This window comes from Mus pahari, chromosome 7, assembly GCF_900095145.1.
Source record: "Mus pahari chromosome 7, PAHARI_EIJ_v1.1, whole genome shotgun sequence".
Lineage (NCBI taxonomy): Eukaryota > Metazoa > Chordata > Mammalia > Rodentia > Muridae > Mus > Mus pahari.
Genome location: NC_034596.1, coordinates 51,722,198 through 51,740,444, shown reverse-complemented (window position 1 = coordinate 51,740,444; position 18,247 = coordinate 51,722,198). Strand labels below are relative to the sequence as shown.

The 18,247-nt window shown below is 41.8% G+C and overlaps 1 protein-coding gene across 1 annotated transcript in view; it reads left to right on the top strand.

Annotated features, from left to right (window-relative positions):
• The window catches only part of Snx6 (sorting nexin 6), a 42,890-nt gene that overhangs the window by 14,436 nt on the left and 10,207 nt on the right, over nt 1-18,247 (top strand). Inside the window, exons 5-10 of the mRNA XM_021201665.1 lie at nt 2,479-2,600; nt 5,172-5,295; nt 7,946-8,041; nt 10,032-10,137; nt 13,682-13,757; nt 17,060-17,099. Coding sequence (XP_021057324.1) covers nt 2,479-2,600; nt 5,172-5,295; nt 7,946-8,041; nt 10,032-10,137; nt 13,682-13,757; nt 17,060-17,099 — 564 coding nt within the window. The remainder of the gene's footprint in view (nt 1-2,478; nt 2,601-5,171; nt 5,296-7,945; nt 8,042-10,031; nt 10,138-13,681; nt 13,758-17,059; nt 17,100-18,247) is intronic.

Here is an 18,247-nt window from a genome sequence, read left to right as displayed (position 1 = left end):
TGGATAGTTACTGTGCATATTAGAGTAGGTCATTAATGAGGAAATGTTTTCTGGATTTGGGCTCTGAGTAAAGGTTAGAAGGTTCCTGAAGACATTGCAATCAAAAGTAAGTGGTTAGTTATTCTTCCCCAGCTGTTGACATCTATGAATTCCCTGAGGTCATCATGACTTCATTGTGTCTCGGTCCTGAGGCCAGCACCCCCACCCCCACCCCCACCCCGACTGTGTAGCTCAGGTTTTGGTGACCGAGCAATAATGCCTTCTTTTTGTATCCTAATCCTACCTTTCCCCCAGCCTCTCATGGGAGAGAACCTTTTTCTGCTTTCTCTACCAGGAGGCTAACTACTGCTTATCAAGGCTTTATAAAGAGTAAGTTATCTGTAAGCTCTTGACTCACCATGGTGCCTACTGTATAGGAGCTGTTTAATGTGTATATCCTGAAGTATATGATGCTTTTCTCAGAGCAATTTCTTGTTGTTGTTGTTGTTGCTTGTTTGTTTTGTTTTTTAACTTAGCAGGACTGGAGAGATGGTTCAACAGTGCAGAGACCCACGTTCAGTTCCCAGTACCCATATGGCAGCTCACAAATGCCTCTGTAGGCACTAGGCACGCATGTGGTACGCAGACATAATCAGAGGCAAAACACAAATGCACATCAAGGTTTTTAATTTAAAAAATTCAATTCATATTTATCTATTTGGGCTTTTTTAAGATTGAAGATAGATTTTTTTTTTATGCAGTATATTCTAATCATGGTTTCCCTTTCTTCATTGCCTCGAAGATTCTCCTCAACTCCCCACCCATCCGTCTCCACACCCATCCATCCCCACACCTTCTTGTTTAGATAACAGACAAAGAAAATAAATATAGAGGGTGCGCGCACACACAGATTGGAAACCAGAATATACAAGTGAAAGACTGGTAGGATTAAAAATGCCCAGATGAAACATGATTAAAAAAATGTGTGTGTGTGTGTGTGTGTGTGTGTGTGTGTGTGTATGTGTATGTGAAATCCTATCAAGTTCATTTGTGTTGGCAGTTTGCTGCTATGATGGGACCTGCCCTTAAGTGTGATTTTTGTACACAGTGAGACTCTATTGGAGAAAACTAATTTTCCTTTGAGAGAAATTATCAGTTGGAGATAGCTTGTTAGGGATGGGAGCTCATGTCTACTTCCTCCTCTCTTTGCTGGGATCCTGTCTGGCTTAGACCTGTTCAGACCCTGCACCTGCTGCCGGTCTGGAAGTTCATCTGTGCATCAGTCCTGTTGTGTCTAGGAGGAGTGAAGGCCTTGCTTCCTTGGTGACTTCTTCGGAGCCCTGAGAGGGCAGGTTTAGCAGAGACATCCATTTAGGACCGGTTGTTCCAAGGTCTCTTACTCTATACATGGTCCCGTTGTGGCTCTCTGTACTTGTTCCCATCAGCTTCTCTGATGGCTGAGCAAGACACTGGTCTACTTTCCAGGGCACGACCACTGTCTTTGAGGCAAAAGCTAATGCAGCCAAGGCCGGCCTTTGGTTTGCTGTATGGAGAGCACCAGCTCCTTGAGGGCTGGGATTACAGGTGCACACCCCCACGCTCAGCCTGCCTTTCAGTGCTGCAGAGCCTCTACCCCAAGCCACACTCTGAGGACTGTGCTAAAACAAACAAACAAACAGACTAACAAGTAGATAAAGTATGGGGGCTGGCCCCTTGGAGGGTGAGGCAAGAGGGTTTGGTTTTTCAAGATCAGTTTACTCTATATAGCTCACTCTGTAAGCCAGCCAGGCTGGCCTCACACTCACAGAGGTCAGCCTACTTCTTCCTCCCAAGGGCTAGGATTGAAGATGTGGACCACCACCACCAGTAGAACCCAGAGATCTTGATTTCTCGAACTGGAAATGTTTTATAATCCGAATTTTGGCATCTCTGGTGCTCAGTTCATATTTTATACTTTGGCATTATCAAAACATTGTTGTATTTTGTTTTAGTCAGGGTTTCACTTGTAATTAGGGCTGTACTCAAAAGTATTAGATTGGCCTCACATTTGCAGCCATCCTACTTCAGTCTCCTGAGTGCTGGAGCCATCATCCTCAGATTCCCTGGCACAGTACTAAAAGAAATGGAACAGAGCTGGTGAGATGGTCATCAGGGAAGGTGTCTGCCACCAAGCCCTGAAGGCCTGAGTCTGACCCCAGGCCTCAGATGGTGGAAGAGGAGAGCCAGTTCCTGCAAGTTGTTCTCTGATCACTGTGCATGCTAGGGCTAGTGTGTACACACACACACACACACACACACACACATTTAAAAAATGAAATCATAAGCCAGGCGTGGTGGCGCACGCCTTTAATCCCAGCACTCGGGAGGCAGAGGCAGGCCTGGTCTACAGAGTGAGTTCCCAGACAGGCAGGGCTACACAGAGAAACTCTGTCTTGAACTCCCCCCCCCCCAAAAAAAATGAAATCGTTTCTTAAAGTTAGTTATTTGGTTTTGTTATAGATCCCACCAGCGCCACCAAGACCTGATTTTGATGCTTCACGGGAAAAACTGCAGAAGCTTGGAGAAGGGGAAGGGTCGATGACAAAGGAAGAATTCACAAAGATGAAGCAGGAACTGGAAGCGTATGTGATGTTTCTTGTTAACTGTGCTCCCTGATAGCCATTTCACTGTAGTGACTGAAAAAGCCAGGGTAAGTCATAACAGTCTGTTAGTGACTACGATCAGAGCCTCTTCAGGAAAAGAATACCATTGTCTTCACTGTCAGATTTTTAAATTATTTAAATAGACTCTGAAAATTGAAAATTGATGAGCTAAAACTTTATTGAAGTACTAGGAAGGCAATATGACCTTAAAACAGTATACATTTTCTAAGAATTATTTATAAGGCCTCAGTCACCCTCGCCTGTCTCTGTTTTCTCAGTGTGTATCTGCTCTGCAGCTTCCATTTCTTGTAGAAAGTATGCTGAGGGTCTCTTTACATGTTTTCTTTTACGGCCTGGTCTACAGAGTGAGTTCCAGGACAGCCAAGGCTATACAGAGAAACCCTATCTTGAAAAAATCAAAAACAAAAGATAAATAATGAAATAAAATGGGCACAGTGGTGCGTTGCATGCCTTTGAACCTAGCACCTGGAAAACAAAAGCAGGTGTATCTCAGATCAAGGCTACACACTGGATGATTCCAGGCTGGCCAGGGCTACACAGTGAAAAGAGCCTATCATAGTAGCACAGACCAGTGAGGTCTGCTGGCACACGCCTTTAATCCAAGCACTGTGGAGGCAGAGACCTTCAGATTTCTGTGAGTTTGAGGCCAGCCTGCTCTACGGAGTGAGTTCCAGGTCAGCCAGATCTGTTACAGAGGGGGTGGGGTGAGGATGGGGGAGGCAGTCTCAAAAAACAAATAAAATGGGGGTGGGGGGGTGGGAAGCACAGACCTCTAATCTAGTACTTGGGTGGTAAAGGCAGGAATATCAGGAGTTCAAGGCCAGCCTCATCTATACAGTGATTTTTTTTTTTTTTTTTTAATACAGTGATTTTAACTCCAACCTGGGTCACATAAAACCCTGTCTCAGAACAACAACAAAAAATGTCGAGTGCACGTGTCTCCTCTCCTCTCCTCTGCCAGCTCTAGGTGACCTAAAGACGACCACTAGGACACACTGATGAGAGTAGACAAGTTCTCTTCTCATTAATTTCTTTTAGGGGGCTGGAGAGCTGGCTTAGAGGCTAGAGTGCTTGCAGCTCTTGCAGAGGACCTGAGCCAGCTTGGGGTATCTGACAGCCTCTTCTGGCCTCCCTGGCAATCAAACACGTGTGCACAAACACATGCAGACACGTGTGCACACACACATGCAGACAAAATTATTATTTTTATATACACTCAGAACGCATTAAGTTCTTAAAATTTTGATAATTTTTTACTTTTAACATACTTGACAAAATAGTTTCACTCTCTTTTGAACTTTGTCATTTTGGGAGGTGTGGAAATTTACTTCAGCTTTTGTGATAGTAGGCATGCCATCGTGTGTGATCTTGTATCCCAGAGCATCCCAGGCTGCCTGCCAGCTGCAGAGGTGCTTGCCAGCCACCCTTCCAGATCTGAAGTGATGATCACAATATGGCCAGCCATCTCTCCCTTTGTGCATTTTCTTTATCTTTAAGTTTGCTTTCAAGCATCTAATCACAGTGCTACTAAACTCCTTTTCAGAATGCTGAGTGATTTATTATGAAACAGTAAATGAACAAACTAGATGGTTGTTAAAATGTAAAGTGACACATCAGAATTCTGTCAGTTCTAGGTGCAATAGTAGTTAGACTAGAAGCTAGAAACCCTCGGAACACATTACTGTTGAAGCTCTGGCTTCCCCGTGGCCCTGCTCATGGTTCTTCTGTGGTCTGGGTAGGGGTTGGAGAGCAGAACACTGGGTTTGCCCGACTGCCACCTGCATCCTCTGCACCTTTCTTTTTGTCTTCCCTGAGTGACCACCCTCCCAGAGCTCACACTGCTCCCAACTCTGACCCTGCTCGGGTGCTGGTACATAAAACTTGCTCTTCTTGCACGGAGTTGAAGCAAGAATATCAGGCTTTTTCCTTGAGTGGTTACCACCACCGCCACACACAAATGTACGTGCACATGCGCGCGCGTGTGCGCACACACACACACACACACACACACACACACAAAACAAAACTGTTGTGTGCTGCGCTATGGTTGCTTGAATTCACTGATAATATAACTTAAACACATTTCTTCAATATAATGGCATAAGTAGTTGCTCTGTGGTATATGTGTGTGAAAACAATATTAACACTGAAAAATGATTAATGATATTTGGGTATTTTTTGCATATGTATATTCAGGCTATAATTATATAAAAATTGTTAAGGTTGTATCAAATAATTACTCTATACCTAAAACACAAATATCCCAACCTAACATCAACTTGCATAATAGAAAAGTTTGTTAAGAGTTGAGATTTTTAACATTTACATACATACTAAATACTAAAATAGCATGAGGCTTTCTCAGAAATGAATCCCAAACTTTTACTTAACAGTTCAACTAAAAGCTTTGTTGATATGAATCATGCCTTTGTACTTTTAGTTTTACATTTATAAAGCTCCAGTGAATGGAGCTTGGGATGACCTTGAAGTTGAATCCATTGTTTACTCTTAATGTCCTCTTGTTTCTAGTGAATACCTGGCGATCTTCAAGAAGACAGTTGCAATGCATGAGGTGTTCCTGTGTCGGGTTGCAGCGCATCCTATTTTGAGAAAAGATTTAAATTTCCACGTCTTCTTGGAATATAATCAAGATGTGAGTGTCAGACTGATGAGAGCAGTGATGGAAGTTGTTGCTGCCGTCTGTTACTTTTGGAAGGGTTTGGAGGTGGGGGATTCTAGCGCCGGATGCTTTAGAGTCAGAGGGAGCGATAAAGAACTCCTTCCACCATGTGGGACTTGGAGGTCACACTTTAGTTGCCAGCGGCCCCCTTCAGTTTTTCAGGGTCCGAATGCTTTGATTTTCCAGGGTAATTTAAAGTGCCACATTTTCAATAGTGAAGTAGAGTTTCAGTAGGCCTTGAGGGGATCAGTTAAATCAAGTTATAAGATGAACTTCCATAATCTGAAAGCCTGAACTCAAAAACTTTTTTTCTCTGAGACAGAAGCCAAAGTATCCTATATTGGCCTCAAACTCTGTGCAGCCCTGGATGGTAGAGGATGCCTGCTCCCCTTTCCCCATCATGAGTGCTGTGATTATAAGCGTGCGCCATTGTGATCAGTTTGAATGTGGTGTGGGGGTATAACCTAGAGATGGAGCTAGCCTCTCTGAACTGAGCTACATCCCTAGCCCCAAACCTTTTTTTTTTTTTTCTATTTTAGTCTGTATTTCAGTCTAGCCTCAAACTCAATACTGTCTGTTTGCTAAATTAGTTTTTTTTTTTTTTTTTTTTTTTTTTTTCGAGACAAGGTTTCTCTGTATAGCCCTGGCTGTCCTGGAACTCACTTTGTAGACCAGGCTGGCCTCAAACTCAGAAATCCGCCTGCCTCTGCCTCCCAAGTGCTGGGATTAAAGGTATGCGCCACCACGCCCGGCGCTAATTTAGTTTTAAGATTACAGGCATGTACCATCAGAGCCAGACTGAAACCCAAACATTTTATTTTTTTTAAACCATTTTCATACTCAGTAAGTTTCAGGGCCAGTGAGATGCCTCAGAGAAGATACCTGATGTGAGCTCTATCCCCTGTGTTCCATATAACCTTTTCTCTTAACAACAAGCCCCCAGCTGAGCCCTATTGAATATTATTTGGTATTCAAGCATTCTAAGTTTTAGTTATATTAATTAATGTAAGGCAAAATGCTTATCTTTATGACATAAGAAGTTTCTTTTGGCCAGGCAATAATCCCAGCACTTGGAAGCAGAGGCAGGTGGATTTCTGTGAGTCCATGGCAGCCTAGTCTACACAGTAAGTTTCAGTGTAGCCAGGGCTACACAGAGAAGCTGCCTTGAAAAACAAAACAAAACAACCACAACAACTACATAGAGACTAAGAGAAGTTCCTTTTGTAAAGTCAGAGGATGGATGAGCTAATGATGATAATCAATTTTGGTGGCTCTAAGTTTACTGTTGGTTTTTTTTTGTTGTTTTGCTTTGTTTTGTTTTTTGTTTGTTTGTTTTTTGTTTTTTCGAGACAGGGTTTCTCTGTGTAGCCCTGGCTGTCCTGGAACTCACTTTGTAGACCAGGCTGGCCTCGAACTCAGAAATCCGCCCGTCTCTGCCTCCCGAGTGCTGGGATTAAAGGCGTGTGCCACCACTGCCCAGCTTGTTTGTTTTTAAGTAAAGTATGCAAATATGAAAGTAAAATGTTATTTTTAAAGTACTTATAAGGATAAATAACTGTGGGTTGGAGAGATGGCTCAGCAATTAAGAGCACTGACTGTTCTTCCAGAGGACCTGGGATTAATTCCCATCACCAACATGGCAACTCACAACTGTCTATAACTGGGGGATTAGACACTCTGACACAGACATACATACAAGCAAAACACCAGTGCACGTGAAATAAAATTTAAAGTTTTTTAAAAAAGTAAATAATTGTAAAAGGGCCCAAAGCTATAACTCAGTTGTAAGTGCTCATGTGGTATGTGATAGCCTGGGTTCTTGAACTCCCAGCTCTCCTGGCTAGTCTAGAACTCCATACACACATAGGGAGTTGACCAGGATGTCTCCTGAGTGCTGAGATTAAAGGGTGCACCATCATACCTGACTCTAGCACTTTTTAAAGATTTTTAATTACATTTATTTCTTGTATGTGGTACACTTGTGGAGGCCACAGGATGGTGTGTGAGAGGCCTTTCCTTCCACCATGTGGAGGCCAGAATTGAAGGTGTGTGTGAAGACAGATACAGTGTACTTATATGAGATAAATACATAATCTTAAAAAAGAAAGAAAGAAGCCGGGCGTGGTGGCGCACGCCTTTAATCCCAGCACTTGGGAGGCAGAGGCAGGCAGATTTCTGAATTCGAGGCCAGCCTGGTCTACAGAGTGAGTTCCAGGACAGCCAGGGCTACACAGAGAAACCCTGTCTCAAAAAACCAAAAGAAAGAAAAGAAAAGAAAAGAAGGAGGGAAGGAAGGAATTTGCCTAATGTATTTCAGAGCTGGTAGAGAATCATAACAATGTGTTATTATCCACTACATTTTTTTTTGTAAGATTTATTTATTTATTATATACAGTGTTCTGCCTACATATATGCCTGCGTGCCAGAAGAGGGCGCCAGACTTCATTACAGATGTTGGGAGCCACCATGTGGTTGCTGGGAGTTGAACTCAGGCCCTCTGGAAGAACAGTCAGAGTTTTCAACCTCTGAGCCACTTCTCCAGCCCCTACTACATTTCTTATGAATAAAGGAAGTCCTATATTAAACTTACTTATTTTGTGTTTTTTGTTTTATTGTCTTTCAGTTGAGTGTTCGAGGAAAAAATAAAAAAGAAAAACTCGAGGATTTCTTTAAAAACATGGTTAAGTCAGCAGATGGAGTCATTGTTTCCGGAGTAAAGGTAAAATGTATACTTGATGAGCAGCACTAGGCGAGAATATAGACTTTGTTTTGTAGATAGGGTTTTGCTGTATAGCTCTGGTTGGACTGGAATTCACACAGACCCATTTGCCTGTGCCTCTCACATTCTGGGATTGAAGGTGTGTGCCCCTATACCTGTCTGCCCTATGTATTTTATGAATGCTCTGGAGGTCTGGTGAGGCAGCTGGGTAGAGGAGAGATGAGGGAGAACTGTCTGTGTAGAATGGGTGTTAAATCCCATGTACCTGGGGCCTTCAGGGTGCAGGACAGAAGGCTGTAGGCTGGCCTGCCTCTGAGCGCTTGCTCTTGCTTGCAAGTATGGGTGCAGACCCGGGTTTGGATTTGGGTAATAGCAGCTGAGGTGTCCGGAGTGTCTGTGGGTAAAGTGTGATCTTGGGGAAACGGCCTTCTCTGAGTCTGTTTTCTCCATCTTCAAATGAAGTAATAGCACGTGGTTCATGGGGCTGTGGGAAAGATAACCTGGCATCTTTTTCTGTAAATGTTATAATATCAGCAAATATTGAGAGAAATAGTGCTTCTATTTCATGTCACTGCCAGCTCTCAAGTCTGCAGGAAAGCTTGTATGAGCTATTGACTTTCCCTGTGAACTGGTGTTAACAGTCCAGGTGTTGACTGCTCTCCTGTGGGGACTCAGTCTGCATCCTCTCTGCTGTTGCTGTGCATTAATAGTTAACAGTTTTCTTAGCTAGTAAATATAAACATCCATTCTACAGACAGCTCTCCCTCATCTCTCCTTTACCCAGCTGCCTCATGGTCAGACCTCCAGAGCATCCATAAAATACATAGGGCAGCCAGATATAGGCGCACACACCTTTAATCCCACTGTTATCTATGATTTTGGTAATCAGTGTACATTTTTGAACATGTATAATATATTTATTTGAGGCTTGTGTTTATAGTCTTCATTATAACCCTACAAGTTAGATGTTTATTCTCATTTTCATGGTTAAGAAAAGTGGTGTGTGAGCCGGGCGTGGTGGCGCACGCCTTTAATCCCAGCACTCGGGAGGCAGAGGCAGGCGGATTTCTGAGTTCGAGGCCAGCTTGGTCTACAGAGTGAGTTCCAGGACAGCCAGGACTACACAGAGAAACCCTGTCTCGAAAAAAAACAAAAAAAAAAAACAAACAAAAAAAAAGAAAAGTGGTATGTTTGAAGTGATGGTTAAATGGCACTTTCTTTAGAGCCGACTCTTGGTCAGATTCTGTTGCTATAAATGCTAAATTATATAAGTAACTCAAAGAATAGTTGCTAGAAAGTGCTAATAGTGATTTTTTTTTTAATTTAAAACATATATCTAGCCTTATTTCAAGAAGAGATTGGGGGCTGGAGAAATGATTGTTCAGTGTTAATACCACTGGCTGTCTCCCAGTGGACCCAGGTTTGATCCCTGGTGTCCCCATGGTCTGCAATTCAGGGTTAGGGAATCTAATGCCTTCTTTTGTTCTCTGTGAGCACTAGGCACGCAGGTGGTGCGCAAACATTCATGCAAACAGAACACCAATACATGTGAAAGAAAAATAGATAAATGTTTTAAAAAAAAAGATTAAAAGTGGTGCTTAATTGTATCATGGCTCCCACAGAGCTCATTTGGCCAGGTTTGCCCCAGCAGTTAGTTGGCTAGGCAGCCCCTGAATGACCTGTGAAATGTATAATAGACGAGGAAAAATAGGTTTCTCGTTTATAGATGCCAGAACTTCCCCCTTCCTCAAAAGCATTTGTTCACTCCTCCTATCGTGATGTTTGTGGCAGCTGTTTCGGGGTAAACACAGACACTCTAGCCTTCAGCCATAAACCATGGGCTTGTCTGCGAAAGTCTTGCTGTGCCAATGACGTAAAGCCAGAGTGCTAGAAGGTAGCGTTCCTTTCCTGACTGTAAGTGATGACAAGGTTTCAGATCACAGTAGAGCGAGCATGTGTAAACAGCCTCTGCTCTTTCCTCATCCTGCAGGACGTAGACGACTTCTTTGAGCATGAACGAACATTCCTTTTAGAGTATCACAGCCGAGTTAAGGATGCGTCTGCTAAGTCTGACAGAATGACAAGATCTCACAAAAGTAAGGCTTCTGTGGTAAAACTCCTTTTCTTTTCAAGATTTGTTTGCTTTGCTGGCCATGGTGACACTTGTCTTTAATTCCAGCATTCAGAAGGCAGTCTGCTAGTTCAAGGCCAGCCTGGTCTGTTTAGTGAGTTGTAGGACACCCAGGGCTCCGTAGAGAGACCCTGCCCCAACTGTCCTCCCCGCCCTTCCAAAAAAATATGTGTGATTGTGTATGCCTTGGTTATGCATGTACACCATGGAAGCCAGAAGAGGAACTGGAGTTGTAGGTGGTTATAAGCCACCTGATATGGGTGCTGGAAACCAAACCCAGGCAGTCCTCCACAAGACCAGCAGGTGCTCTTAACCACCGCATCATGTCACTACCCTCCAGACTTAGTTAGATTATAACTGAAATAACTGTAAAGTCAACATGTTACTTACAATGTAAAAGTCTGAATATAGGACAGTGGTCTATGACATTCAGGCCCCCTAAGTGTCTTCTTTGGGTCAGAATGTATCCCAAGCTGTTCTTGAAATCAGTGTGTAACCAAAAATGTCCTCGATCTTCCTTTGCTTTGCCTAAACTGAGATTATAGGTATGTGCTGTATCCAATTTTTATGTGGTGGTGGCCATAAAGCCCAGTGCTTTGTGAATGGTTAGTAAACTCATTCCCAGTTAAGCCGCAGGCCTAGCCCCTCCCCCACCACCTGTTTTGATTCAGTCTAGCCTTGAACTGTAGGGCTTCCTGCCTCCACTGTCCCAGAGACCTTTTTTTTTTTTTAAGTTTTATTTATTTTTAATTTAAAGATTTATTTATTTATTATATGTAAGTACACTGTAGCTGTCTTCAGACACTCCAGAAGAGGGAGTCAAATCTCGTTGCGGATGGTTGTGAGCCACCATGTGGTTGCTGGGATTTGAACTCAGGACCTTCGGAAGAGCAGTCGGGTGCTCTTACCCGCTGAGCCATCTCACCAGCCCCCCAGAGACCTTTTTAAGGTGTGTCTGTTGGCTTTGTTGGTTTATACTGGTAATCCTATGGCTTGAGGGCCAGCCTGAGCTATGTAGCAAGTAAGATGAGATAGCTGAATCGGTAAAGATCTATACTGTACAAGCACTGTTCAATCCCAGGAACCCACATTAAAGTGGAAGAAGAGAATCAGCTCCATAAAGTTGTCCTCTGGCCTACAGCTCTGACATGCCTGTGCCCATGCTCAAAACACACTTTGATAATGTTTAATCTCTTTCTTTTTATTATTATTAATTTTTTAAAGATTTACTTATTTATTTTATGTGTATGAGTGTACTAAAACTGCCTTCAGACACACCAGAAGAGGGGATTGGATCCCATTACAGTTTTTTGTTTTGTTTTGTTTTTGTTTGTTTGTTTTTGAACCACCATGTGGTTGCTGGGAATTGAACTCAGGACTCAGGACCTCTGGAAGAGCAGTTAGTGCTCTTAACCGCTGAGCCATCTCTCTAGCCCCTAATAATAAAGTTTAAATAAATAAAGTGTTTTTTTTTTTTTTTAATTTTTTTGAGACAGGGTTTCTCTGTATAGCCCTGGGCTGTCCTGGAACTCACTTTGTAGACCAGGCTGGCCTCAAACTCAGAAATCTGCCTACCTCTGCCTCCCGAGTGCTGGGATTAAAGGCTTGCGCCACCATGCCCGGCTACTAAATAAATAGTTTTAAGAAAGAAAAAGAAAAAGGTATGGGGAGGGAATGAATTGAAGAAAATATTAGTAGGTTGTATTAATTTGGCCAAATGGATGGTAGCTAAAGAGAAATGATCATGAGTGTGTATTCCTAGTTGATAATCACAAAATAAAATAAAGCAGCTCATGGTAGCGTGCTCATAATCCCAGCATTGTGGAGGCAGAGGCAAGAGGATTGAGTGAGCCTTGGGTCACCTCATAATAAATTCTGGAATTACAGGTATGTAACATCACACCTAATTTATTCCAGATTTAATAAACACATTGATGCTGGAGAGAAATCAGTGGCTAAGAGCACTCGCTGTTCTTCAGAGGGGAGGGCCTGAGTTTGATTCCCAGAACCCATGTTGGACAGCTCAGTAGCTGCCTTTAACTCTGGCTCCAGGGGGTCTGAAGGCCGTCTCTTTTGACCTCCAAGAAGATAAGTCACGAACACATACCCTTACACAGATACACATAATTTAAAATGTTTTTAAACTATAAAAATATAGAACCATTCTAATTTAAATAACTAATAGTCAAGTTTTTATCAGTTAATTCTGTGTAACCTAAGTATACTGTAAGGATTCTTGTTTTAAGAGAGACTCCAGTGAAAACACTGCTACTTCATTCCCAGAGAGCTAATGCGTGGTCATTACTGTGTGCTGTGTTCTTGTGGAGCATGTCATTTATATTCCAGACACTTTGTAATATTGAATAACTCATTGAATCCTCCACATAAATTACGGTGTGGGTACCATTGTCATCTTCATGTCCATATACGGTTGTCAACACAGGGACACTCACTATTATCCTCTCTCAGCAGGTGAGCTGCCTGTGGGGAAATCCCTGCAATTGTGCTCAAATTCAGTCCTCTGTCCGTAGCATCTGTGAATAAAGACGCTATCATCTGAGTATGTCCCTGTGTATATCAGGTCTCTTGTTTATAAGCCCTACCTATCAGACCTTGGCGACTTTCTTCATTGCTAGCATCTTGTTATCAGATGACTGTGCATGATTCTTGGTTGGTCATTCTGCCTTTTCAGTCTTTCTACTTTTAGACTGTACTAGCAGGCTTTTCTGGAGGGGTAGAAAACCCTAAAATCTTTTTTATATTGATTTTGCCACCTTTTGGCTTGAATACTTAGTGATATTTACTGCCCAAAGCCAAGAAGACCTTCTAAGGCCCTGACCTCCTCCAGTTTTCCTTTCTTCACTTCCTCTGCTCCTCTTTGTTTCCGCTCTACTGAGTCACACCCACTCTCCTGGTGTGCTGTTCTCTATGGCTGTGACCCTTCTCCATGCGGTTCCCTTTAGTCAGGGTGCGCTCTCTCCTCCGCCTGGGAAAGACTTGCTCATCCCACACACGGAGTTCATTCTCTAGTTTCCACCATGTCCCCAGCTTAGGTGGTGTTTTACGTATGTGTGTACTATATGAGATGTGCATGTATGTGTGCGTATATACACTTCTGCTCCCATCCATCTTAAAGCAGTTCATGGGCTGGTGAGATGGCTCAGTGTGTAAGAGCACCCGACTGCTCTTCCGAAGGTCCAGAGTTCAAATCCCAGCAACCACATGGAGGCTCATAACCATCCTTAACAAGATCAGATGCCCTCTTCTGGAGTGTCTGAAGACAGCTACAGTGTACTTACATATAATAAATAAATAAATCTTAAAAAAAAAAAAAAAAAAAAGCAGTTCATATGTCCGATGTTGTCCTCCATACTGCATTACAGTTGCTTGTTCCTTTACTGGGTGTCTTATATTATACTTTGCAGATAGGTGATCAGTAAGTATTTTTAAATCAACAGGTTAATATATTATTAAAATTTGATTTTTAATTTTTAAAACTTTCTCCATAGGTGCTGCTGATGATTACAATAGAATTGGGTCTTCATTATATGCTTTAGGAACTCAGGACTCTACAGATATATGCAAGTAAGAATTATAGTTAAGAACGTTAATATGAGTAAAGCAAGCAAAGGGCTTTGCTGGTAGCAAAGGAAATAGTACTTGTAATTTTCATAGGCATTTTTAGGATATTTTTATCAACCCATTTTTTTATAAACTGAATTTTTTTATTATAAAATACTTGGTTTCTTTTTTTGTCTTCTCATTTTCTAATTATTATTTTAAAATGTTCAACACTTCAGGCTGGGCATGGTAGTAAGTACATCCTTTTATCCCAGCATCTAGGAAACAAAGGCAGGCAGATATCTGTGAGTATGAGGTTAGCGTGGTCTACATAGTTAGTTCCAGGCCAGTCTGTCTACATAGTGAAACCCTCTTGATTGATTGATTGATAGATAGATAGATAGATAGATAGATAGATAGATAGATAGATAGATAGAACCTCTTGATAGACAGAGAGACAGACAGACATTGGATACTTCACATATTTGCTATAGATTTCATTGGAAGTCAGGTTGAACTTTTTTTTATAATGTCTTGGTTACCTTTCCCCCCTCCAGTGGTGGGGCCAACCCTTAAAGTGTTAATTAATGTTGTCTACCACTGAGCTAAATACCCAGTGCCCCACCCTCCAGCCCCATTACCCTTCTCAACACTTTGTCATAAGGTCCTGCTTAGCCCATGCAGGCTCTATGTAGCCAGGAATGACTTTGGACTGTGGATTTTCCTGCTTCTGCTACCCGCCTGTTGGCTGCTGGGGTTTACAGGCATGCACTACCGTTCCTTGAACCGACATTGAAATTTAAACAATTGTTTTTTACATTTATTTATTTTGTGTATGTTATGTGTAATGGGGATATATATCACATCGTGCAATTGAGACTGGATCAAGTTTGGTATACATGACACCTTGTCTCAAAAATAGAACTGGGGAGCAGATGTAGTATACATCTCATCTTAGTACCTGAGGCTGAGGCAGGACAATTTTGAATTCTAGGCTAGCCTGGACTACATAGTAAGACCCTGTCTCATAAAACCAAGAAAGAAGGGAAAAATAAATAAATCTTGGAACTAGAGAAATGGCTTAGTTTGGTTCCCAGCATCTATGTTTATGGCTTACAGCTACTTGTAATTTTAGTTCCAGGAGATCCAACACCTTCTTCTGCACATATATAGAATACTCACACAACATACCTATATTAAAATTTAAAATTTTAGGGCACTGTAAGATGGCTCAGCAGTTGAGAGCACTGGCTACTCTTCCAGAGGTCCTGAGTTCAATGTTCAGCAACCACATGGGTAGCTCACAACCATCTATAAGGGGAATCTGGTGCCCTCTTCTGGCCTGTAGGTATATATGCAACAGAGCACTCATACATTAAATAAATTTTTAAAAATTTAAAATTATATATATTTACATGCAGGCAAAATACTCATACACATAAAAATAAGTAATTTAAGTTGTACACATATATATTCTTTGTATATTCTATATACATACATGTTTTTTTTCTTTCCATTTGTATATATATGTGTGAGTGTATGACAACTGTGTGCTAGTGCCCTCAGAGGACAAGGAGTGTGTCAGATCCCCTGGAGCTGCAGTTACAGGTAATTGGGAGTCACCTGCATGGTGCTGTGAACAGAACTCGGGTCCTCTGGAAGAGTAGCAAGGGCTCCTAACTGCTGAGCCATCTACTACAGGCCCCTCCATTCCAACCCTCTCTCTGTTGAGATAGATTCTTACTGTGTAACTGCTAGTCTCTTAACTCCCAGAGATCTGCCTGCCTCTGCCTCCCCAGCTGGGATTTAAGGGTTGAAGCACCACACCCAGCTGGAGTATTAAAAACTTGATATTTATACTTGCAACACTGTCTATTTGAAAGTGAATTCTGAGATAGCAATTGCTTATTTATTTTTTTGTTTTCAGAACAAAGCTGCTATATCTAGAAGTGTTTAAACTGGGGCTGTAGTTTGGTAGTAGAGCCCTTGCCTGGAGTACATTTTCTTAAGTGCCAAAAATAAAGAACCAAACAATTTTTAAAAAATACGGGCTGGCGAGATGGCTCAGCGGGTAAGAGCACTGACTGCTCTTCTGAAGGTCCTGAGTTCAATTCCCAGCAACCATATGGTGGCTCACAACCACCCATAATGAGATCTGATGCCCTCTTCCGACATCTACAGTGTACTAAGACAGCTACAGTGTACTTATATATAATAATAAAGAAATAAAAAAAAATTTTACTTAACTTACTTTATATATGTGAGTGCACTGTAGCTGTCCTCAGATACACCAGAAGAGGGTGTTGGATTCCATTACAGATGGTTGTGAGCCACTATGTGGTTGCTGGGAACTGAACTCAGGACTTTTGGAAGAACAGTCAATGCTCTTAACCGCTGAGCCATCTCTCCAGCCCCAGAACCAAATAATATTATCAGAGGATTTTAAAAATTGTTCAGTGTTTTCCTTTATATATATATTTTTTTAAATATTTATTTTATGTATGTGAGCACACTGTAGCTGTACAGATGGTTGTGAGCCTTCACCTGGTTGTTGGGAATTGAATTTTAGGACCTCTGCTGGCTCCGGTCAACCCCGGTCACTCAGGCCCAAAGATTTATTTATTATTGTAAGATAATAAATTTATTATTATATAGATAAATACACTGTAGCTGATTTCAGATGCACCAGATGAGGGCATCAGATCTCATTACGAATGGTTATGAGCCACCATGTGGTTGCTGGGATTTTAACTCAAGACCTTCGGGAGAGCAGTCAGTGTTCTTACCTACTGAGCCATCTTGCCAGCCCCAATGTTTTCCTTTAATTGCTTGCTTTTTTTAAAAAAAAAAATGTTTTGACTTTTTTTGTTTTTGTTTTTGGAAACAGTGTCTCACTGTATCTCTATAGACCTTTGTAGACCTATACAAAAGAGTTCACAGAAATCCACCTGCCTCTGCCTCTGAGTGCTGCGATTAAAGGTGTGCGCCACCACACTTGACTGTCTATTTATTTGAGAGGCACACACTTGTATATGTCCATAAATATAGCGACCAGAGAATAACTTGGGAGTTTTTATCTCCTTAGCAACATATAGATTCTAGGGAGTCAAGATAATACTATTCTAGGGTTTTAAATAAGCAATTTATTGTTATAAGTGCAGAGAGTATTTTTTTAACTGTTGAAGTCTTTAGTTAACAAGACCATCAGATGTTTTATGTGATGAAACAAAAATGTCCTTTATTAATATGGTTTGGAGTCATTATCTCTAAACAAAGTGAAAAATTAATCAGATGATGCTTCTGATGAAAGTATTTTTCCCTTGCAGGTTTTTCCTCAAAGTTTCAGAACTGTTTGATAAAGCAAGAGTAAGTACTAAGCCTGAGAGAACTACTGCATAGACTGTGCTTGTTGGAACCTTATGCTGCGTTGTAAAACTAACTCTGCATCGCACTGTGAAACAGTGAGGCAGAAGAGGCCTCACACTTCTTAGACTTCCACACATGCATCGATGCATAGCGGCACAAAGTAAAGTAATAGTACTGTAAAAAATTGTTGAGAATATCAGCCGTGGTGACATGTGTGTGGGGTCCTGAGGGTAGAGCCGCAGTAACAGGACACAGTGGGTGCACAGTCAAATCAGCCAATGCACACTTAATTTAAAGTTTCAGCTTCTTTTAAAGGCAAAGCAGAATAAAGATTTCCCAGTTTGCAGCTCTCACCAGCTGCTGTTTCCCTAGCAATAGCTTATCGTGGTTCAAAGTGACCCGAACTTCTGTGCAGACTGAGAAATCTGTCTGCAGTCCTACTCTTAGATGTGCTGCTTCTTATAATTAACAAAATTGCTTTCTCGTGAGAAAAGGATCAGCCAGCAGTGGTGGAGCACGCCTTTAATCCCAGCACTTGAGAGGCAGAGACAGGCAGATTTCTGAGTTCGAGGACAGCCAGGGCTACACAGAGAAACCCTGTCTCTAAATAAAATAAATAAATAGGAGAGAAAAGGATCCTGAAGGCCCCTTCCTCAGGCATGCAGCTTACTTGGCAGACATCAGGATTCTCTGAAGAGAAAGTATGCTTACTTCTTGTCCAGTTGCTGGGATTCTCAGATATCCTTCAGTCACCTCGCAGCTAGCAGGCTGGGAGCAGCGTTCTCATGCCATTTCTCTGCAGTGACCCATACCAATAATCCTAGCACTCAGGAAGCTGAGGCGAGAGGATTTTGAATTCAAGACCAAACTGGACTATATAGCATGACCTATCTGAGAAAAAAAATCTATTAGGAGCAGTGAGATGGCTCAAGGGCTAAAGTACAGGCTTTTGCTGTCATGACCCAAGTTTAATCCTTGGGACCTACATGATGGAAGAAGAGAACCAACTTCTAAATCACATGTGGTTCCATTTTACCACATTTTGTTCCTATTCGAATAACTTTTAGCATTCAAGATATTCTGTGAGCTTGCTCATACTTGGTGAGGTTTTTTGTTATTGTTTTTTTGAGACAGGGTTTCTCTGTATA